The 24,206-nt window shown below is 43.1% G+C and overlaps 3 protein-coding genes across 3 annotated transcripts; 1 reads left to right on the top strand and 2 right to left on the bottom strand.

Moving 5' to 3' along the window:
• Positions 1 to 2,634: 2,634 nt before the first annotated feature.
• Positions 2,635 to 4,188, bottom strand: LOC104448672 (probable BOI-related E3 ubiquitin-protein ligase 3). The gene is given in 3 exon segments (XM_010062540.3): positions 2,635 to 3,395; positions 3,515 to 3,813; positions 3,816 to 4,188. Coding segments are annotated over 3 exon segments (1,017 nt in total). The 5' UTR covers positions 3,946 to 4,188; the 3' UTR covers positions 2,635 to 2,807.
• An 8,995-nt stretch (positions 4,189 to 13,183) lies between these two features.
• On the top strand, positions 13,184 to 17,741 carry LOC104448668 (protein Iojap, chloroplastic). The gene is made up of 5 exons (XM_010062535.3): positions 13,184 to 13,427; positions 14,009 to 14,132; positions 15,499 to 15,637; positions 15,753 to 15,841; positions 17,171 to 17,741. The coding sequence occupies exons 1-5, from the start codon at positions 13,212 to 13,214 to the stop codon at positions 17,293 to 17,295; spliced, it is 693 nt and encodes a 230-aa protein (XP_010060837.2). The 5' UTR covers positions 13,184 to 13,211; the 3' UTR covers positions 17,296 to 17,741.
• A 472-nt stretch (positions 17,742 to 18,213) lies between these two features.
• Positions 18,214 to 22,682, bottom strand: LOC104448669. Its single transcript, XM_010062536.3, is given in 6 exon segments — positions 18,214 to 18,756; positions 19,447 to 19,777; positions 20,350 to 20,370; positions 20,373 to 21,433; positions 22,095 to 22,161; positions 22,408 to 22,682. Coding segments are annotated over 4 exon segments (1,386 nt in total). The 5' UTR covers positions 21,391 to 21,433; positions 22,095 to 22,161; positions 22,408 to 22,682; the 3' UTR covers positions 18,214 to 18,740.
• Positions 22,683 to 24,206: the final 1,524 nt, after the last annotated feature.

Here is a 24,206-nt window from a genome sequence, read left to right as displayed (position 1 = left end):
CGTGGAGCTGATTCCGATGTTGGGGGGATAATGAATAAAAATCAGCTTTGGGAATTGTCCACTCTCCCTTTAACCAATTCCCTTCCTTTCTCCATATCTCATCAACCCCCCCCACCACGGGCCCTACTCCCTCCCTGCGCACACGCCAATCCAAAATAATAATATAAACGTACACGTCCACTTCACCAAATTCAATGGCAATTAAACTTCCTTGGAGATTGACGGACGACAGAGCGACGTAGCTTCCTCTCTCCTCTCTCTCTCTCTCTCTCTCTCTCACAAAATTTGCGCATTCATCTTTCCTCTTTTTTAATTTTTTGATTTTTTTAGACTTTTTTAATTGAATTTCGAAGTGGGTCCTCCCGTTCCATCCCATTCGATGGTTGGCATCAATGAATTGTCTTGTTCTCAAGTGTCCCTATTCGCTTTTTCAAAATGATCCTCTGATGATTAACCTAAAGCCGATTCAATAGCGAGGAGAACATCTTTTATTTGTGGAATGAGGTCATATCTTCGTCTCTACTCACGAGGAAGGTGCGTCGGCTTTTTCTTTAGTCCTCACCCATCGTCATGCCTCGAATCTTATGCACGCACTCGATAGAAAAATCCTTCTACAAGTGTTGAATTTGGAATTAGGTGAAACGTCAGATTGATAAATCTTATCCAAATGTCAAACGTAATCCTCATGTTCCACCAAGAAGCTAAAAGCCAAATGACTCGATCAAAACATGAATGTCGACGTATATGGCTCCGATTCCACGTCACATCCGGCGCACGATACCAAAAAAGAATGACAAGGAAGCCTACGGTGTCATCACCCCTATGTATTTAAACGCGATCAGGCCTAGTTTGGCATCAAATGACTGTCCATTTAGCGCAACAAGAAAATGACTCGACCCAACCGAAATGTCCGAGCCGCCTATTAACACAGGAGTTAGGAAAATGGCAAACAAGATTAGGCAGGCTACAAGTCGATATAGGACGTGGCCAATTGCGTCTTTGTCAACATACGGTAAAACCCCCCAAAAAGGGGCATGGAATCCAGGCTAGAAAGCGACAATAACTTCAGGGCAAAGGCAATGATAATAATAATAATAATAATAATAATGAGGGGGAAATTGGAATTGGAATTGGAATTGGAAATGGATGGAGACGAAGAGATTGACGGTGGGGGGACCATCAAACGACACAGAGACACTCCCAGGAATTAGCACGGCCCTCGCTGTCCTCTCCATCCGCTTGTCTTTACTGGCCATCTAAAACAACCCCACTTCCTCCACAATCAACTTTGGCTCCACGCTTCGGCCACGACATCGACGCCCACATCGGACATCAAACATTTGATGAATTATAATGGGAAAGAGAAAACGTCACTGATTTTTAGACATTTTCAACGGATACGAAGTCTCGTGCTCTCTTCTGTTTTTGGCCCCCCACTCAAAGGAAAAAAGGCGTGGGGGGACGGCAACAAATGCTCGTGCCTCTCTCACCTTCCATTATCGTCCCCAAAAAAAAAAAAAAAAAAAAAAAAATGAAATGAAAGAGATAGAGATAGAGATAGAGATAGAGAGAGAAGAGGTGATTGGGGTTTTTATGCAATGAGAGCGACAGGGGAGACAAAACAACAACGTGATTAGGACGACCCTCGTTCGACCAACCACTCCCCTCACCTGGTCCACCTCGCAACTCCCAACCCACCACTCTAATCCTTTTAACACAGATTAAGATAAAAATATCACGGGGTTTCAAGATTTGCACCCCCTCGTTTTAATAATACAACCCCCCACCCGATTATCATCATCATCATTTCCTTTTATTTTAATTTACATATCGAAGTGAATCTTTCCCCAAATCTAATCCACCCAATAAAGGCTGACGTGGTTGCGTAAAGAAATGACAAATGATGGTTGTGGGGACAGTAACCCATTCACCTTTTCTATTTTGTCTGCTTAATTTAATTTTCGTCCGATGCAAATTGTTCGTGATAAAAAGGCGGGATCAAGTGCTGCTTTTGATTTTTACAGAGGGGTTGCGGGGGATCATAATATTTAACCGGATGATGATGATGATGGCGGTGGCGGTGGAAGGGGGGCAAACTGCACGAGAAACAGCGACATTTGCGCGCGTCGGACGCGTCAGCCCTTCGGGCCCCCCTCCCTCGCTCCTCACACGTCGCTTTCGGCCCCGTCCCCACCCCCGTTGACCCATTCTCTCGACCGGGCGCGTAACCGCCACCGCTCCCCCCGGCGCACTTCCGAACTGGCGTCCCACGATCTTCTCTGTCCGATAGACCCGCCTCCGGGACCCATCTCTCTCTCTCTTCCCTCCCCAACAAACAACAGACGGGGCCCAAAAAACATAACCATTTCTAACATGGGCATTCATCATCATCATCTCCCAACACCCCACTAAAAATGGGTCGTACGTTTTGCCGATCGCTCCAACGGGTCGTACGTCGCCAGACATATCCCACCATCTCGTTCACGCCACTCATTTCACTCGCAAACGGACGGATCGTCCCCGTCCCCTCCCATCGAAGGAATCGACTATTGAGTAATGACACGGACATTGCAGAACGAAAAGCTCAACTCACCCCCAGGCAACCACCGAGTTGGAGAATCGAAAGGGACGAGATATATCTGCCAAAGAATTAATCAAATCACGAGACCCACCGGAACCACAAAAAAAAAAAAAAAAGATTATGATCCGAGAGATTTCTATCTAACTCCTGGAAATATTTCTTCAGTTTTTTTTTTCCCTGGCTTTTTCGAAGAAAAAAGAAAAGTAAAAAAAAAAGAAAAAATGATCTAGGATAGATTAACATGGACGCTGCCGGACTTAAGAGAGTTACAGAGGGGACAAATATCGAGGGAAGAAGACCCGCACACCGCGCACAAGCACAGGTGCCGGCACGGCAACAGCAGCACGCTCGCCTCCTCCTTCCCGCACTTCCGGCACCACGTCGTCATCGCCCGCCCTCTCCTCTTATCCTCCTCCGCCTCCCCCGCCGCCGCCGCCCGCCTCCCGCTCTCCTCCTCCTCCTCCTCGCCTTCGCAATTGCTCCCGCAGCACGACGCGGCGTCATCGGCCTCCTCCTCCAGGGAGGCCCCGCCGCGGGGGCGGTCGTCCCTGCTGACCTGCGCCAGGACCTGCTCAAGGTTGGTGCGGAGGACGTTGGCGGTGGCCTCGTTGGCCTGGGCGAGGTCCCTCCATATCTGGTTCTCCACGCACAGCGACTTCACTCGCTCCTCCAGCGCCCAGTTGAGCTTCCCGATCTTCTGGATCTCCTCCTCCTTGGCCCTCAGCCTCTTCACCACCTCCTCCTCTATCCTCCCAACTATCCTCCTCGCCTGCCTCTTCCTCCTGTCCTCTACCTCCATCCTCACCTTCTCCATCTGTAATCAATCCGCGAATTAGCATTACAAAAAAATGAACCTCCGTCCGTTGTAATCAACCGACAAATATATATATGTGTATATATATAAAATAACGCCCTGGGGACGCCCGTGCTTACATGGTGAGAAATGAGGCGATCGATGTCCAATTGCTGCTGTTGCATCTGCAGGGACAAGTCTTCCCCGAGAAAAGAGAAGCAAGTGCGAGACTTGTGGTCCGGAGACGGCGTCCCGTAGGAGAGGACGGGATTGATGGAGTCCCTGCCTCGCTTCCTCGATACCGCCGGTAGGTTGTAAGAGAGGCCGCTGTCGGACGGCTTCATAACGGCCTTGGGCGGGAGGGAATCGCTGAGAAGAGAACCATGAGGTTGCAGGAGGGGCAGGGAGTCGGTGACCGTGGTGGTTCCCGACAGCGGCAGCCCGCAACCGAAATGGGGGCAGCGTTGTAAGCGTCCGGGATGGCGTCGACCGGGTTCAAGAGCTCCCTGCTTCCGAGAAAGTGATGGAGGGCGAGGAGATTGAGATGCGCAGAGCTAGCATCGACAGCCATCAGAATTCAAAGGGGAGGGGTTTGGTGCAGGCTCTCGTGCTTCTTTGCTGTGATGAGATGGAAGAGAGTGGTCGTGAGAAGAGGGGGAGGGGGGTGGTGGGCTTAAAAGAGAAGGACGAGACGAGGAGGATATGGACAAACAAGGCATGCATATGCACAGATAGAGAGAGAGAGAGAGAGGGGGGGACAAAAGAAAACACGAAACCAACGCACTCGATTCTCTTCGTTTACCGACGCAAAGTGGAATAAATACAAGTGAGGAGAGAGAGAGGGAGGGGGGTTTTTGTGTTGGTGGTAAAAGGAGTTTTGTCCATAAGCGCGATTCGGTTGCTAGAAACGCCCTTGTTTTACTCGACTCTATTATGGCGTTTGGAGATCCGGTCGTGGCCGTAATTCCAGCGACATTACAGGGGCGTTTCTTATTCCCCTCCCCCTTTTCTATCGTAGTGGACGCAAAAAACGTTTTCCTTTCTCTTTTTATTTTCTTCTTCTTTTTCTTTTCATTCGATAGAGACAGAGACAGAGACAGAGAGAGACAGAGGGAGAAAGAAAAAACGCATTGGGAAGTATGGGGGTAAAGATTTTTTTTTTTTCTTTTTTTGCGATAACCGACAGAGGGAGCATCGGCCACGTACGACCTGCCGACGGGACGGCTGCATGAGCCCGCCACGTCGGCTCCTCAAAGCCCTCTCTCCCTCTCTCTCTCTCTCTCTCGATCTTCTCTCCCTTCCCACGCTCCGTACAGGAAAACGAGAACGGGCGTGGGCCCGACGGGAGCACGTGCGGACAGGCCCTCCGGCTTAAGAACCCGACAAGGCCAGAGGGTGCCTCCCCTCGGCCACGTGCGGGGCGCCACCGTGGCCCCCTGCCCTTGCAGAGCGGCAAATCCCCCCAACCGAAATGGTGGAATAATTAAAATATATTAATTTAGAGAGAGGAGAAAAAGGGAGGGGGCCGTTGAGAGAGTACGGTGTGGCCAGGGGGAGGGGGTGTGTTGGAGCTTGGCGGTATGCGGCTGTGCGGTTGAAGCGGGGAACCTCGACCCCTCATGCTAATCGCATTGGGAAGCGTTAACCTCTCCGGTGAATCCGCCACGTGGGCGCCCTGCTCATCGTACGGATCTCTCTCTCTCTCTCTCTCTCTCCTCGATCGGGGGGGTTTGTAACTTGGTAGCTGTTACCTTCGCCAGCGCTACAGAGGGTGCGTTTGGGAAGACTTTGGGGAAAGTCTTGAGAAAACGCAAAAGATCTTTGAGTTAAAGATGTTTCAAAATGCAAAATGTGTTTGGTAAATTTATTTGTGAAAGTCATCAAGATACTTGTGCAAAATAGTGTTTGGGTAAATTAAATTTGTAAAATACTTTTATTATTAAAAAAAGGAAAGTTGGCTGGCCAAGGCTTCGCCGGTGACCGCCGGCCAAGGCTTCGCCGGTTACCGCCGGCCAGGCTTCGCGCCGGCGAAGGGTAGGCGATCCGGCGAGGGTCGCCGCGACCCTCGCCGCGCCGTCGCGCAACCCACCGCGCCGCGAAGGTCACCACGAGGTCGCGGAGGATCTGGGTCGCGGCGAGGTCCTGGGTCGCCTGGGTCGCCGCGACCTCCGGCGACCTCCGCGACCCAGATCTGGGTCGCGGCGAGGTCGTGGGTCGCCGGAGGTCGCGGCGACAGACCTCGCCGCGACCCAGGCGACCTCCGCGACCCAGATCTGGGTCGCGGAGGTCGCCGGAGGTCGCGGCAACCGACCTCGCCGTGACCTAGGCAACCGACGCGACCCAGATCTGGGTCGCGCGACTGATCGGCGACGGTCGCCGGGGTGCGGCGACGGTTGCCGGCCTCTCTCCAACCCGTTGCCGACCCATCGCCACCTCGCCGGCCGAGTCGCCACCTCGCCTGCTGACATCCGAGAATTCTCGACGAAGAGGAAGATTGAACAGTGCGATGAACAGTAGAGAGGGAAACAAATGCAAAGCCAAAGCTGAAAGCCCAAGGCACCCCAAGAGCTGCCTTGGGCTTTCAGCCTTCAGAAGGCTGGCTTTGGCTCAATGGGGCTTCTAAAATATTTGCCAAACGCCTGATATTTGGCCAAAAGGCCTTTAGGTGTCTAAAGACACTTGGGAAAGCTGTTCCCAAACGCAGCCAGAATCGGCCATCGGGTTTTCCGGTGGATTCGATCCCAGCCGTTCGAAGTTGCCATGAAATCTCCGACGCGATGATGCGATGCGATGCGATGCGCCTTTGTTTCTGTTTTTGTTCGGTTCGTGGACAGTCTTTCTCTCTCTTTTTCTCCTTTCTTTTTTTGTTTAACGTTTATTAAAAAATAGCCCCACACACACACACACACTTTGTCGGGGACCCACCTCGGCTTGTCTGGTTCGGCAGTCGCATGATCCTTGTTTTGACTGCGAGTGTCGTACACGTGTATCTCCCTCACGCGCATTCGGTTTCTGGTTAAATTTTATTGATTGATAATGTACATAAGGGGACCGTTGAGAAAGGAAGTAGCTACCTCACCTGACGAAAGGTGGCGTGCAATTATGATCGCGAGGTTTCGCCCTCGGACGTTTATGTTATCTTAAAGCGTGTAGTCACGAAATTATAGGCGTAGCCTCGGCCGATGAAAAAGGAAAACTTGAATTTCGAAGTGCATCTCATTTTCCGCTCGTGCTAATGCCCAAGACTCCCGCGTATATTGCTTGTTATTTATTTTTTCGGTGCGGATCGCATGGTCATCTGTTTTTGCCGTAAATAGCAGTTATTGAAAAGAGTTGTCCGAAACGAAGGCGTTACGTTTTCATGAAACTGCATTTAGAGAAATGATGTTGTGCAATGGCTGGTGGATGCGGTGTACGGTGGGATACTCGCTTTTCCATCATTTGCATTAGAAATATCGAACTCCTTTCTTACCCAAATTCAAATAATAATAAAAAATAAATAAAAAAGGCGCATCATTTCTCGACATAGGTTATACAGATAGCAATTACCCCCACGCGGCACTTGATCTTGTGTTTATTAATGTCTTCATTGTAAGGATGGCTAACGTTCTAACAAATTTGAACTAATTAGGTTTTTTTTTTTTTTTTTCTTTGCGAAAAATATTCTCTGGATACACATTTTTTTTTGTTCATTTTTCTGCATTTAAATCATTTAGAAAAATGAGTTAACAAAAAGCCTATACTTAAATTAAAAAAATATATATATTTTCTCTACAAAAAAGTAAGAAATTGTTTTCTAAAATACAGCTAAATCTCGATGCTTGAATTAGAAATTTAATGCTTGGGCATGGAAATGCAAATACTCATTCCTGTTCCCTGTCATTTAGAATCATGTCACCAACCTCAAGCCCTGAACATTGGTACACCGTACACGTGCTTGAGTCCCCTTGCCTAGAACCAAGTCCTTGGTGCTTATGCTCGAGCACATCAAGGCCTAGCTTGATGTCTCGGCACTAGGATCAGGTCCACATAGCCCAATGCAAGACCCCAATACATGTGCCCAAATCCCCTATGCCTAGGCCCGGGCCCATAAAGGTAATGCTTGGATCCTTAGTGCCCGTGCACAAATAGTCTATGCCTGAGCTCGAGTCCATTGAGTCTAAAGCCAGGGACCCCAACGCTCATTCCCAGTTCCATCGTGGTCAACCTAGGAATCCCAATGCCCATTTTTAAGTCTTTGATTTCGTGTCAAAGTCCATTGAGGCCGAGCCTAGGACCCCGCTAGCCAACCTCAGGTCCATAGAGGCAAAGGCCTAATGCGTCGAGGTTAGGCTTAGGACCTTAATGCTCATGCCTAGATCCCTCATGCCCGAGCCTGAGCCCGAGTCTAGCTAGGTCGAGATCCAAGACTTGAGACCCTATTGCGATTGCCTAGGTCCATTGAGGCTAAGCTTGGAACTTGGTGCCTAGACCTAGGTCTCTAGCACCCAGACTTGGGTCCATTGAGGCTAAGCTTGGGACTTTGTTACTTGTGCCCAAGTCCCCCCCCCACTTTAATGCCAATGCCTATATATCTCTTGTAGCCAAGTTTGTCGAGGTCGAAGTCTAGGACCCTAATGCTCGTGCCTAGGTCCATTGAAGCTGGGCCAATGACACCAATTCCGGTGCCTGGGCTTGGGTCTATCGATGTTGGGTTTGTGTCCTGGTCACCAAGGGTCGTAGGCTCGATCTCAACTGGCTAGAGCCTAGTCACTAAGGGCCTGTGCCTAGTAGTCAGGACTTGAGCATAGGAACTAATGTCACTAAGCTAGCCTCAATGGATTAGGGCTTGAGCGTCGAGGATCCAAGCCCAAGATCCATGGACTTAGGGCACTGGGGTTATGTGCTTGACCCTTATGGACCTAGGCCGAGTGTCAAGGATCTGAGCACAAGCGCTAGGACCTTAGGCTCAGCCTTTGTGGACCTAGGTTGGGGCGCCAGGAAGTTGTGCATAGATACCAACTTCTTGGTTTCGGCTTCCATTAACGTGGGACAAGTGCTTGTGCTCTAGCTTGGGACCCAAGTGGCCTTACCTAGGTCCCTGATGCTTAGGTTGAGGTCCGTCAAGGTTAGGCCCAAGATCCTAGTGATCGTGCCTCATTTCTCGATTGTCCATGCGCAGGTCACTAATATCTGAATAGTATATGTGTATTTAGAAAAATCAAATTATATTTTTCTTTCTAAATGACGGAAATATTTTCCAATTTTTTTTTTTCAGATTTCAGCCAAATATAAGAAAATGTTTATTGGAGATGTAATATTTTTTGTAAAATAAAAGGAGTGTAGGTTTTGCTGTATGTGTGCCGTTACAACAAATAAGTGAAAATAATACAGGATTTTCCATATCATCCTAGCTACTAAATTCCTGCCCTGTAATCGGAAGGATTTATTGCATGCATTACATGCATTTTTCCATCTTTACATGATATTGATCATTAAGCTCAGGTTTACTGGCTACAACACATGTGCCTAACCTATTAAAGTTAAGGTTTCATGATGAGCTCGACTATGAAGTAGGAAATAGTAACCCTCAACCACTTCTTCTGATGTTAGAAGAAACTTGTCATTTTCGTGTAAAGCTAGGACGGTCCAAATTGATTTTTGGCCAGACTCTCTTGGCCTAATCAAGTCGAGAGTTTCAGCTTTGTTGTCGACGGCTAATTGTTTGCTTAACGATGAAAAAAGAAAGAAACAAAGAACTTCAGATGAAAAGACGATTTTGCCTGATAAAGAAGAAAGAAATGAAAATCAACGGGGACATGCTGTTTCCAAGCTAGTTCCGGATTAAATAAAGCCTTTGATTGTGGTTGAGTTCTTTCACCTTATTTCGCTTACAATTATGTGTGCCCTCAAAAGTGGACAGTCTACACGCACCTCAGGAATCAGAAACTTGACCGAAGCCAGTGTCGGGCGGTCTATACACGGACGTGATCATCTGCCACATCAATTAATAAGCCTACATAATTCTCTAGCTGCTCGATTCCTCCACTGTCGATATCTTAACCTAGTCTATCCACTAAACCCCTATGTGGCTACATGCCGATCAAGGCGTCATGAAAGATAATATGGCACTTTCTTGAAAAGCAAGTGCATTATAGGAGCGTACCATTTAAAGATGTTCGTGTACATCGTAGGTTTAAAAGATAGAGTCCCTCTTTGCCCTTTTCTTCGGGCAGGCTTTGTCCCTATCACGTGGAATAATGCTAGGTTTCTTGAGGCTAGTCTCGAAAATAGTAGTTTACTAAATGAGTATCGGAAGTGGGCTACTTATTTAATCGCCCATTTCTTTTCCAGCTTTGTCTGTTAAATTATTTTCTATAATGTAGCATTATTCTAGGCTGTGATCCTACTGTCCTACAGGACGAGGTGGCGTATTAATCCATAAGGAAATCGAGTGCTCTCCAATTGCTAGGCATCGGCACCGGCAAAAATGTAAATTTATTCACTGGATGCGACCCGCATTGACAAGTTCGAGGCAATCTATATAGTTTAGGTAAATAAAGCGACTTAAACATTGGCAACAGATGCATATCGATATGCATCGGGCAGTATGCAGATCGGCCTAACTTAAGGAGACAATTCCGGCTGCCTTATCAACAAAGAAGATGCCATCGGGTTACTATGTCCTTATCAAATTACAACACTCAAATCAAGATCGCATGAGATACTTTTCGAGTCTCTTTGATTTGAAAGTAGTTTTTCCTTTGTGTTTGATGCATGCACGTAGCAAGTGCAATGGTTTTTGGAGAGCGAAATACGCTATTAACATGGTGTTTGAATTTGCCATCAACTTGGAGTACAACAAGGATGAGGCAGGTTCTGATAGAGATTCCATGCATATCCATGTTCGGTCAAGAACATCGTGCTTTGCACTCAAATGCCTCGATTTCAAATAATGTACTTGATCTATTTTATTCCTTAACGGCTTTACCTGATAGATTAATTATCTCGTGAGTGATCAACTCAGAGAAAAAGATTATAAGTGCATTCATGAAAAGTCCATTTTATTTAATCGAAACAAGGTCGAAAAAATCATAATGTCATAAAAACAATGCAATTTCATTAATATGCTGAGAAGAACTGACATTATGAGTATACATATGGAAGCAAAAGTTCCTTAGATTCACGAAGTGACGATATGCATGCTGCTAGGATAATGAAAAAGTGACTGGAGAGTCGAAAACAATTTTTCATGATCCACTTCTCTAATACCTGAATCCTTGGACTCCAGAAACTCTTCAAATGAGGAGTGTTTGCCCGTGGTTATGCTCAGGAAAAGTTGGATGAACAATTTGTTTTTGGACGGTAGATGATAAATTAACTACAGTGAATAAAGTAGAATTCTTGGAAGGTTCTCAAAAATCATGAAAAGCGGGGCTTCATAGAAATCGTTGAAAGTAAACATTGAGAATTGGCGGGTGCATCACAACCCGACAATCATTCAGATATTTGCTTTGTGGAAAGAAGAGATACAAACTCAAACGGCCCTAAGATCCGTTCCATGAAATTGCATTGATCTGTCCTGATAATTCAGGACATCCTACAAACTGGAAAGGATAAAGGGAAAGAACCTAATGGCAATTGCGTACAAGTTGGGCGAGAGTGGGAGATCTTTTTGTGTCGTGTCGATTCCCTCTTTTCGAAGGGCAGACTTTTGTTGCAGAATGCCCTCGCTTGACTTGTGGAGCTTCTTTATCTTTTCGTCCATTCAACTTAAAGTTGTTCCTCTCGCATTGTACGTACTTTTTCCTCTCACCAACCGCAGAACAACTCTCTCTCTCTTTCTCTCCTGAGGAACCAATTCATAAGCTACATGTAAAGCTTTCAGTTTCAGATGCTCAGAAAAGTCGAGACTTGAGTGGCAATCAGGCTCACTAACTTATTGGGAACATTCATTGCATCGTATGCTTTCCTTTTCCTTATTTGCTTAATTAGCTTTACTGTCAAGAATTCATGGATGATGAACACACGCATGACCCGTTACCCATAGAAAGAGTTGGAAGGGTACTGAAAAGGAAAGGCAAAAGCCAAAAGCAGCTTGGCTTATTCTTTGGTTCTTATCGGGGTTTCCACATGGCTTTGCATGGCTCTGACAACCTTACTATAATAATGTTGGGTGGAGCCCGACTCGGATCGACTCTCCACCATGATGATGATCTCTTTGTGCTGAAGACATACCTTCCTCGTGCATAGCATAGTATACAAAAATTATGTATCTCTGCCAATTATTATTATTAATTTTAAAAAAAAATATTTGACCGTTAGGTGGGGACTCAGACTGGGAAAGAAAAAAGAGATGGGAGGACCATCATGGAAAGATGCATCTGATTCCCCTCGCCTGCAAATGCTCGTGGCAACACCACCCGATGCACTTAACTCCAGCACTCCTCAGCATATTGTCCCCACCTTCACTGTCTTCTCAACCGGATTTCAAACTAAGGGGGAATGTATTTTAATATTTAGCAAATCACAATAGTTGCAACCATCATGTTTCTCAGCGAAACTTTCGGCGTATAGTAGAATATCAATGATGGAAAGTTGATTGATTTTAAGTAGAGAAAAATGATATCCCACATCATTATTGACAAAAGAACTGATTGTGATTAGGAGACAATGAGTAATGTGAGACGATGATGAGGATCAAATGGCGGGGCCAATGTGCAATAAATTCAACAAGAAGTCAGCTTGGTGAATTTGCACTTGAGGATGTTGAATAGGCTTGATCCGGGTCATCAACTGGAGCATTCGTTTGATCGTCACAGTGTAGTTTTTGAAAGAAATCATCTTATTGGTGACTTTCGTATCGACCATCCTTGAGTCGAACAAATAGCAAACAAGTGCAACATGAGTTAGCAGAAGCTTTTAATCTAGATATATCAATTTTTCATGGATATAGTAGGGTGTGACGAGTATCCTCGAAAGAGAAATAGCAGGAACTGGGCAATGAAATCTGCCCACGAGATGGACAAAGATGGACGATCCCATCTGGTGAAATCCTTAAATATGATATGAAGAGGGTTTGCCCGTCGTCCACTGCAGGAGCACTCATCGGGACAAGACAACTCACTTTCGCATCCTCGCCCGGTTCGTCCTTGCAGCATTGTAGAGAGCTCTGCGGTTCCAGTGCGATTTCTGCTCACCTCCAAAACTCCAAAATCTTTACGGTAAAAACCGGCACGGACGGACGTGCATGGGTGGCAAAATCTGTACGTAGCCAAGGGTGCGTGCGACAGAGACTAGTGGGGGTTAGGGCATTAACTGTGGGTGAAGGCTGTTTCTGCCACCGAACACCATGAAATCCGTGGACCTAGTGGAGTCTGGCGTTCGATCTCGTACCGACAGGGTGAACAGCGAAAGATCTTATTCACTACCTAACTCGAACTCGACATTGATGTGAATCGACAGCGCTCGTCCTCGTCCTGGTCCTTGACTCGGACACGCGCGATCCTACTCCCGGCATTCCGTTGGCCCACCGGGTCTGCGGATCACGCGGATCTGGCCCACCGTTAAATAATGGGCCGTGGGCCGTGCACCTTCCAGTGAATCCAAATCCAATCGCGTCGTTCGTTCCGGCCCATTTTTTTCCTGCAAACCCAGTGGGCCTCGTCCAAACCCATCGCCACGATAGGTGGTCGGGCTTTGAACTCGAGCGTGATTTTTTTTTTTTTCATTTTCGTTTAGAAGGAGCCAGTGGCCACTTCAGGGCTTTATCATTTTACTTCTTCTATCTTCTATCTTCTATCTTCTATCTTTCTATTTTTTTACGCCACAAAAAAATCTCGGGCGCGCGAAAGGGGAATGGCGGTGGCCACGGCGACGGCGGTGTCACTCCCGGGCTCCGCCACCATGACTCTGCTTTCCGGCGAGCTCTCGCGTGCGGGGGTGAACTTCCCTCGACTCGAGGTCCCTCGCGCACGCTCTCTCCAGGGCGGATGCCGGTGGAAGATGGCGGCGTTCCGTAGCTCCAATTCGAAGCAGACCCACCGCGTGATTCCTTTCGCGTATGGCAAAGAGGTCGCCCCTCTCTCTCTCTCTCTACACTTAATTGGTGGCTGTGTTGTGTTTTACCCTTGTTCCGGTCGCGTTCGTTTCGTATTTCTCATAGAAAGGAGTTCCGAGTACGTGCCACACCGCGCCTTCCTCTTGAATATGCAGAGCAAGGAGAACCCCGCTCAACGTTACGATTTCCCAGATGATGGGAACCGTGTTTCTGTAGAACCTAGACCTTGTTATTGTGGAATTTTGTGCCTGACGCTAATCACATTTGTCCGAGTGATCCCTCTAATCCAATCGAAAAGATTAACGCCTTGAAATGTAGTAAACGAGGACGGCACTGGGGATGCCACAATTTCCACCACTCCATCTGGTGGGTGGAAGCTAGTCTGTACTGGGTATATTCGTATTCCCGCGTCGCATACTTCGCATGTTCTTTTGCTTTCCCTGGAAGAGGCTGCGTTAGTTATTGTTGTTATTATTCTATTCATCTGTTTGAGCTGTGCTTATTCTTTGTAAATCATATACTATCGACAGACATTGGCTACGAGCTGGGATATTTGTTGTGCACGTCAGTCGGTGATAGTCTCTGGTTTTTGCAGAACGTGAATGAAGATACCGATGAGATGTTCGATGAGTTGTTCAATAAGTACGGAAAAGTGGTGTTCAAGAGAAATGACAAAAGACCTAGCGCCGAAGTTGATGATGATGCGGAAAGTTTATCGTGTAAGCTGATCTTGCCACATATGTTATGCGCATAGAGAAGTAACAAGTCGGCATATCAGGTAGTTCACAAATGGAAAGTATCTTATGCAATGGTGACACCACCTGTCTCGCGGACGTGGAATGACTCAGTCAATCACATGTTTCCATTATGTTGCTGATGTGATAACCTCCCATTTTGTGGAACCTGGAATTTGGAGGGATGTCATTGGGTGGTGATACTGCATAAGCTCGACTTGTGATGTCAACATTGCACGAGATACTTTATTCTGATAGGTAGAATCAACATACTTCTTTGCCCTAAAGCGCTCAGTGATTTAGAACCTCTCCGGCTGAGTGAAGATGTTTCAGTGTTTCTTCTTAACTGACAAATAAGGGGGCAAGATTATTTGACTGCGATTTTGTAGTGATTCGGTTGCTTCATGACTTCCTGCGGTCACTTTTTCTTCCCCACTTACAACATAATAGTAGATGTGTTTGCTTTTCTAGATATTAAAAGCATAAATTTCTTCATGATATACCTTTTCAAGTGGGGATTATTCGACATCAATTGATGAGTAGAAGCTTGAAATCACTAGTTCATCTTATGCAGAGAATCTCTTTGTGATCTCCAACAAATCTTTGAACAGAAAAAAAAAAGAAAAAAGAAAATTCGTGTTGAAATCCCCGAGGATGACTAAATTTACAAGGAAAGCTTGTTTGTGATGCCAATTACTAAACCAAAAGAAGTATGAAAATGTCTAATGATGTTTTGCCTTCCAATCTTTTTTGTTTAATTTCTTTCTTCTTTTTCTTTTGAGGAGGTAGGAGAGAACATAAAAGAACCACAGGATGGTTTCTATCCACCAATTCTTTTAGATAAAAATGAAGAGGGGTTAAGAAAAAAAATCATGGAGAAGGAAAGCTGTTTCTCTTTATCCTTGAGTCTGTTCTTTTAGCAGAAAATGGCTCCATTAATCAGATGATTGTACTGAAAATGTGAAAAAAGTATCTGTCATAGTTGATCTTTAATTCTTGTAATATCCTAAATGTTCTACAGCTTAGTCAAAAGGTGTCAAGTTTGAGCCTATTTTAATTGATTTAGTTTTGCATGGATCAATTGATAATTTGGTTTTATGCTATCTAGTGTATTTTCCCGCCTACTAAGTGTGGTTAGTTCTACTATCTAAATATTGAAAGGAAGCAGTACAGTTGCAGCACTTAGCATGTGATTTCTATTTGACCAAAGAAAAAAAATCTTATTTTTTACGAAACCAAAACATGTAATTTCTTCTCTATAGATACTAAAGATTATAGTGTGAAGCTCAGTTGTTGCTCTTCGTTTTTTCCCAATATGGTCCTCTAGTGATCATTTTCTGCCATTTTTCAGTTGCGGTGGCAATGGCTAAGGTTGCGAGTGAGGTGAAAGCAGCAGACATAAAAGTCCTCTTCGTGAAGCCTCTTGTGTATTGGACCCGCTTTTTCATCATTGCCACAGCATTTTCCCGCCCTCAGATTGATGCCATTGGGTAAGGGCTAACATGAAGGAGTATTCATCAATTAATGGACTGGCATAAATAGCTGCCAATCGAGATCTCTATTTTGTGTCTCTTGATGTCTTCCCTTTTGGTCTCACTGTCTTAGGTCAAGAATGAGAGACCTGGCAGAGAAGAAGTATGGGAAAGTTCCATCTGGAGACTCAAAACCTAACTCATGGACACTTTTGGATTTTGGTAAGAATTCTTATTTGATAGCAGCTGTTTCAATGAAGTAAACATGTAACAGTTTAGGAATTCTTAGTTTGCTTCATGTCATAGTTGAGTTCACTGATTCTATGCAGACATTTTTCCTTCTAAGAGATCGATCAAATGATTTAATTTTCTTGTTTATTTCTTACCTGTGTAATTTTTTAAAGAAGCTATCATCACTGATAAGCAGTTTATGATATGATGGAATTATACTATTGTAAGGCCAATTTGGCTTATCTTCTGACCAAAAAGAAATAAAAATCTGGGTTAGCTCCTTTAATCTTCTTTTCAATTACACTATGAAACATTCTGACTAAAACTTGTCTTGAGTGGTATCCAACTTCTGTCATGGGTTTAAAAAATAAATCTCGACAATTTTCCATGCTGTTAAGAATGGGTAATCTGAACACTCCATGGCTATTTATGCTGACAATAATCTCCATCTTTTTGTTACTGGCCTCTATTTATGCTACATGAAGGTGCAGCTGTTCTGCTACATGATTGACTATTTAAAAGAATGATAGCTTCAATCCCTCTTGCTGTTTTTGGTTGATTTAGAATAAGCAGAATAAGCATAATAAGAGAGCTTTCACTGGAGAAAAGACACCTGTTAATGTATTTATTGAAAGTCGGATGAAGTCTTACACTTTTGGTGTAGTGGAAAGTTGTGTGAGGATGTAAATGCTTTAATCGAGATTGTAGATGATTTGTCTTTGTACCCAAGTTTTTTAAGTAGTCTCTTCTTTTCCCTATTAAAGGAAACTTCAACTATTTGTAATGGAAAACATATATATGGAGGTACCATAACTTTTCTGGCCTTATTCTCTTCAGAGGCAATAATTGAGTGTGAGGTTTTTGTGAGAAAAGAAAGGACAGATAATTGTAAAAAAGGTGAGTAAAGTTAAACAAAAACTGAGATTTGTTGATTTTTTTGGCTTGACTTTGGTTGAGGAAAAAGCAAAACCTGTAAGTTTGTTTGGCTTGTAATTTTTCTTTGAACCAAGCAAAGCTAATGAACCTGGACATCTTACACATTCTTATCTATTTGTTGCCTGTGCTTTAGACACATACTTGCATATAAATAAGTATGAAATCTGTTTCTTTAGAAAAAGAAGAAGAAGAATGGTATGAAATTTACTTGCCACGTATGTTCAAAGTTGCCAGGGATACTCATCTGGAAGCTTAAACATGGTATTTTAAGCTGCCTGTCTTGTGTTTAACATCTGTGTGAAGGCTATTTTCTTGTATAGCTCATTTAGGATTACCGACAGACACCTGTTTCATTAATTTTTTTGGTGGTTTGATTTATTTCAGGTGACGTGGTTATCCACATATTCCTTCCTCAACAGAGAGAATTCTACAATTTGGAAGAGTTCTATGCTAATGCAACGCCTATTGAGTTGCCTTTTGAAAACCAACCGCCACCATTCCGTCCTTGAGAGGAGGCGTCAAACTCCTTGTTTGAGGATTAAAGAACTCATGCCAATGCAGTGCATTGGTCAACTTCACTTGGGCCGGCATTAACTTTGCTTCTTATTGTTCTGTCAAGTCAACCCTTTGACATGCTTGAGGGCTGAAAGTCTGTCAGGGTTCTAAGGCATAACCTTCCGGCTCAGATGGTCCACAAGCATTCGGAACATGATTAAGCCAATGGGGATTGTGGAGGAACTGGTCTAGGTTTCATTTTGGATGTGCAAATTTTGCAATCAATGCTGTGCTGTTTTTTACTACTTTGAGGGTCAGCAAGGTTTGTAAGTGATGGTCTTCCCGTAACTGTCGGGCTTGGATATGCTTATATGACATAGTTGTGGTTACCTTGTAGGTGGTAATTTGTACTTCACAGTTGCCTTTCGATATGTCAATCTTATCTTGCCCCTTTTCGCTAGGCTCTGCGCTCTCATGCTTTTTTGATGTTTTGTGCAGAGAGAGAGAGAGAGAGAGAGAGATTTTTGGCCTAACGATCTATCATAAGGTTATCGCAAATTATGTAGTAAAGATTCTCCTACTGAATTTGTCATATCAATGGTTTCCTACTAATGCTTTAGTAGCAAAGAGAAAAATAAATGCTGCACCGTAAATGGAGTTTAATATGAAACGGAGTGCAACGGCAGAGGCATGTAAAATAAGACTTGATTTGCAGAACTTTCTTCTTTCCCTCTTTGGTCGGAGGCATATGAAATCCAGCTATGAGACCATCCAGGATCAAGTGCCAGATCCAGTACCCGTCCATGCTTTCTTAGATCTTCAGAAGCTACCGTTAGTTCTCTCTACTCACGCAGCAAAAAGCAAAAGACATAGCCATTCAATATACCAACAAGCAGAAACACACCTAATATAAAGAAACCTGAGAAGTCCACTTTGAATGAAGGGCTTTGCCACCATTGATTCCGCAACATCACTCTCCAAAAACTAATTAATTGGTTTCTAAAAGGGCAGAGAACGGAGAAAAAGAAAAGGCAAAAAAGCAAAATGAGAGAATACCCCTCCAGTTATTTGTCACGTGAATCCCTCTAAGCCCACTAAAGGGCAGTACATTCATCATGAAATGACTTGTCCAGTCATATGAAGCTAAATTACAAGTTATTTTAAAGGAACATTTGTACAGGAGTAATGAACAAGAAAAAAACTAGCCTTGAGCTGAGCCATGCGTGATAATCCAGCTCCATCCTTGACATCTCCATCAGAGCTTTAATAATCTCTTGAGAAGTTGCATTCCTGAGGCCGCAAGAGCAGCAATAAAACTCAGGATGCAAAGATAAAATTCTGAAGGAGCGGTCACCATGTCATGCGGAATCACCAGTTAAAAGCTAGAAACTAGTCTGTATCAATCACAAGGAGATCACAAGTTAATTGCAGGCTTGCAGCTGGGTGGCCACAGCAGAAACTATGGAGAGGGGTTCCTGCAGAGTTCAAGGTAACTTCATGTTCAGTTAGTAGAAACTGAGGAAAAAAAGAAGAAATGCAATTGCCAGATGGTCCAAATATTTGTATGAGAACCCTAACATCACATTAGACAGGACAAGCCATTGACTGAATATATGCATAACATAGGCAACTTTTTCTTGAGAAGACCAATGCAAAGTCATTTAACATCGCTATTTACATCATAACAGCATCAATACCCTTTGTTTAATAGATGTATCTTCAATCTGAATGTTCTGTATCAAAATGTGTTTTGACTGATGAGAGCCTCCTAATTAGTTCCCTTGCAAATGTTAATTAAAGAAAGAAAGAGACATGACAGTTCCAGTTAAATTTCATCACTAAAATGCTCCTTCCCCAAATTATTTTGAGCCGAAAAGGAAAAATAACATCACGCAGACAAATATCAATTCACAGAGCATTCTGAGAAAGATGACTACACATTCATTTGCTACACATATATTGAGTGCGTGAGCAGGTAGTCACTTTGAAGGCAACCAAATTAATCTTATAAATGGCATACATAGTCCATACTCTAACTAAACAAAGAACTGACTACTTAATTATGAACATGACAAACTAAGATGTGAGCATGAAACATGGCAGAAGAGTTACAGTTAAAATCAGCTGAATGTTGATTGATCTGCCCAGGTTCAGTGAGACTTAACTCTGTATCATTAGTTGCTGTCCACCCAGGTTCATATGCTTTCAGAAATTCAACCTTTGCTTTATTAGGTAGATCATGGGGGTGGACAAATGGAACTCCTGGTGGCCACCCAATTTCCATTCTTATATTTGCACAAGGGCTATCTAATGAGTGAACATGAGTCTCGCAGTCCTTCAAGGTACAGAACCTCAGCTTGATGCCCCTTTTATCTGCGATGTCCTGAACTCTTTCCTTCAAAACTCTTTGAGCTTCAAGGCGCAATCTTTTGGAAGGTGGGAGTGGCTTGCATTTAGAGCTATTCTTCTTCCGTCTCATCAAGGGCTTCACAGATCCTGTACCAGCATTTCATCGATCCAAGGACCTGCTGTTAAAAACCTCTCACTAAGAGCATTCACACAAGCAGCAGTCAACGTCAAGATTGTCCATACAAAAAAAAATCAACAAGGCGACAAAAACCTAAAATAAGGTCCATTGATTATAAGCACAACAGCTCAAGCACATATGAAGTCAAGTAAAACTTGATGCATTCACCAAGGCAGTATCCACTTCAAAGTTCGATTGCAGTAACAACAGATTGCCAGGATGATTAAAGGTATATGAATTATTTAAACAGTGGAGAACATGGCTATCTACAGAAGTATCATCATAATTAACAGCAAGAAGTTGATACCGATATACATTATTTGGTTTGTTATATAGTTGATTTATTTGTGTTCACCTTGAAAGGAATGAGAAAGCATAAGCCTTAAGCTACAGGGGGAGAAAATCTTGAGCAAGAATGAAATGAAGAGCAACAAAAACTATTAAACAACTTCAATTATCAGTTTGTTAAATTCATGAGTTCCAAGTTCAGCCATAAAGTAGCTGAAACTTAATAAGTAGTCTAAATTTTCATAGTTCATACCATCTTGAGCTGTAGGAAGTTAAAACTTTGGAGACTATGCCTGTTGAGGAGCTGATCTGTTGGGTGGGATCTTTGCATGAAATCATCAACTGGTACTGGAAGCTGGAATTGAGCTTCAACCCCATGACCAGCTGCTCTCATCTCAGAGCAGCTAAGACTGGTCATTGACTTAGGCATGAGCTTGAAAGCCAATGAACACCTTCCATACATGTTAGCCTGCATGTTAGTGATATCTGTTTTAAGCAGAGCTGGATTCACATAGCCAGCTGTTGCTTGATAAAGTGCAAGTCCAGGGAAAACAACTGCTTCCTGGGGTCCAAGGTCTCCATCCACAAGAACCCATCGGCCTTGAAAGTCTCTTACATGTAAACCTACTTTATCTGATTTCATAAGAGTTATTAAACTTTTTTCAATCTGCTGATCATTATCAGAAAACATAACTGATTGGCCATCATCTTGATTTATCAAACTAGGGTGTTGTGCTCCTTGAAATGATGGCCTTGCATGACAGCAAACAGACAATACCGAGGATGATATTTCCCGACTTCTCAAAGGGACATTATCGAGAATTTCAGAGAAAGGAGAGCTCCGCAAATTTAGGTAGAAACTGATGGCATCCAAGATATCCCTAGCTGCTTTTCCCAGAAGAGAAAATACGTCTGGAAGACCTGCTGGTGGTAATTCCATTGTGTTTGGGTCAATGGGTGTTAGGCCAGGTCTGTAATCATAACTTTCTTGCCACAACTGAGGATCTGCATAGTAACCAGACGTCTTGCACCACTCACGAGTTTCATTGGTGTGAATCATATCACTACCAGGGTATGACGCTCTTTGATGGAAATAAAGGTGAGCAGAATCTAAACCAGATCTCAAAAGAGCCCCATCACTAGTTGAAAATTGAATAACTGCAGCAGAATATTGAGCGAGTGATTGTGACAGGGTCGAGACAGAAATTTTGTAGGAATCAGTAGGGAGCCCTTCGGAAGGTACAAGATCAGCAAGTTTCACACGGCCCAAGGATGGCAGGCCATTGCCTGCCATGAAATGCTCCAAGATACCTTTAAGGACAGGAGGAACTCTGAACCTATTGACAAAACACACACACGGAGGGCGTCAATTTCTCACAAAAGTTGCATGCCATCCCTCCTCAATGACATGAACATGAAGGGTAAGGAAACAACCACCCAGCAAGTAAGCAAAATATGAAACCATTATTCGCCATCACTTCACTTCAAGACTTTCCTAACAGTTCTCCCCAAATAAAAAGTGTCAACCCCACAGAGAAATTGCATATTTATCAGTGAATTATCTTAACAGCGATACATCCCCCATCAAAATAGCACTACTCTGAAGTAAAAAAGATAGGGCTAAATCTTTCTTGTGTCCCTGGGTAGAGTCGAGGGGACGTGTCCCACTACACCATTCATTTGTAAATGCCTTTCCTCATAAGCATTGTCAAGCCAAGCCTATGTGCACTCATCTTCATTGACTGAGCTCCTACAAGAAAAGAATTTCTTCAAATTCTATACAGAATGTGCACTCCTCTTGGTCTTCTTGCTCCATTCATATAGCACATATCTGAAGCAGCAGAGGTTGCTCCTATTAAACTAGTCCTTCGACTCTAATTCATTTTCTACCAAAGCCCATGTCCCATTATAAATCGTCAAACAACTAACTCCCTACCCATTTAAACTCAGAAGCGAATGACAATTGTTGGAGACCAAAGGGGATAAAAAATTTCAAACCTCTCCCAAAAGCATCTTCATCTTCTCATCAATTCCAGCAGCAGGATAGCATTCGAAAATCAGCTGCCTGAAATCATTTCCATAACACAATTAACGACCACGAAACCCAAGGAAACGTAAAACCCAACAAATTTTCCGAGGCACACAATCGTCGTTTCTGCGCAAGAAATCTCGGAAAACTCAAACCCCGAAGTTGAAGTTGAATTGCCAGTCTCGATACGCACAACAGTGGCATAACCCAGGAAATTTTAGCTCATGACTGCTGATTTCAACAGCAGAAAAGATAGGAGCAGAAGGAAGGAAGGAAGCTTACCCTTTTGGCTGATTGAGCCAGAACAGGTAAAAATCACAGCTTTTGACCGTTCAAGATGACAAGAAGCAGATTGAAGATTAGGGCTTGGCAGAAATCAGAGGAGACGGAGAGGGATTCGTCCCACATTCGAAGTGTGCTCCGTGATCGATTGTGGGTTCCGTTCAAGTTCGCTTTTTTTCCCCCTCTTCCTTTTGAAAGGAGAGAGAAAAACAAGAACTCGGAAAAACGTCTTCCTCTTTCACATTCTTCTGAGGGGAGGCCAAAAAAATGTCTTCACTTGCATGATTTTTCTCGAGATGTCTGACTTTTAATACATACAATCAAATTCCTGAAGTTTTAAATTGATTTACCTTAATATTGTCTTTGATTACAATTCCAATAATTTTGATCGGTATAAATTATTGTCATCTATAACAGGAAATTATATGTTCTCGTAACTGAAATTGAACGAATTGGTTGGAAAACTGATTTCAAAATGGAATTTACAGTTGTTAGAATGAAGTTATGCTAACAATTGTCATAATTTTCGTTAAAAGTATTAATTTAGCTTATATGAAATGATTTCCTTGGAAAGAATTCGTTAGGTTTTTGGATCAATGGCTTACTTTTTTACATATTGTGATTAGCCTAAATTTATCGTAAATCGGTTTCTATGTGTTTCATAATTTCTTTTTCATGACAAGTAATCTACTTTAGCTGTAGATTTCATATTATGAGAATCCAACCACTCAGTAAATAAAAAAATAAATTTTGTAGAATATTTTTGGTTTGTAAATTACCTATTGTTCATTAAATAGTGATTGTCCGTTTGGCATGGTAATTTTATAAATATAGTTTGCATACTACTCTTCGAGGTCTGTGAAATAATCTTTTGTTTCGTAAATTCCCCTTTTGTAAAGTAATTGCAGTAATATTTCATATTGTATCATAGTTGATAAATAATATTCATAAGTTACCTTTTGCTAGTAAAGTATGTGCAGATTGATTGTAAAATAATCTTAAGTACCGTAAATTTCCTTTTTCAAATAAATTGCGGATTACATCATAAATTTTTAGATTAAGTTTTTAAATTACCCTTTTGATACTTTGCCCAAGTTAAGTTTTTTAAATTTCCTTTTTCAATAGTATTCATGTTGGATTGGAAATAGTAAATAGAGTTCATAAGATACCTTTGGTTTTGTAAATTACCTGTTCAATCGTAAGGTTTTTCGTAGTAATATTGCATGTCATATCATAAAAGATAAATAAAGCTTGCAAATTACTTTTAGGGTTTGTAAAATACCTTCTCCTTTCATAAATTACTTGTTTGATTTTGCAAATTAAGCAAGTTCTTTAATCCTTTATCTGCAAAATGCTTTTAATTTCATCATTACCTTTTGTGCAAGTAGTTTTTATAATGCAAGAAAAATCTTAAAGGTCATAATGACTTTTATCTGATTGTAAATGAACTTTAAAGTGCCGTAAATTGTCGCAACCTAAATTTTATAAATGGGATATTGCCGTGTTTTGCTTGAAATGGCAACCTAGAAGGAACCCAACCATGACACCAAATTTTTTTTCTCACATTATTCCTTCTTTCTTGCATCGACAAACATGTCATTAAAATTTGTCAAAATCGGAGACCCTCTTGAACCTCGATCGGAAAACTCACAATTCTTATGCTTCGATCATACCGATTTGTCAGTTTGAGGATCAAATTAAACGAATCATGACAATTTATGGACCAAATTGGGAACTTTTATCTCGGTCTTGCCACCCCCATCTTCACCATGCTGTTTCATCTACCAAACTTGCCTTGG

Source organism: Eucalyptus grandis, chromosome 6, assembly GCF_016545825.1.
Source record: "Eucalyptus grandis isolate ANBG69807.140 chromosome 6, ASM1654582v1, whole genome shotgun sequence".
NCBI lineage: Eukaryota > Viridiplantae > Streptophyta > Magnoliopsida > Myrtales > Myrtaceae > Eucalyptus > Eucalyptus grandis.
This window is presented reverse-complemented; position numbering and strand designations above follow the sequence as displayed.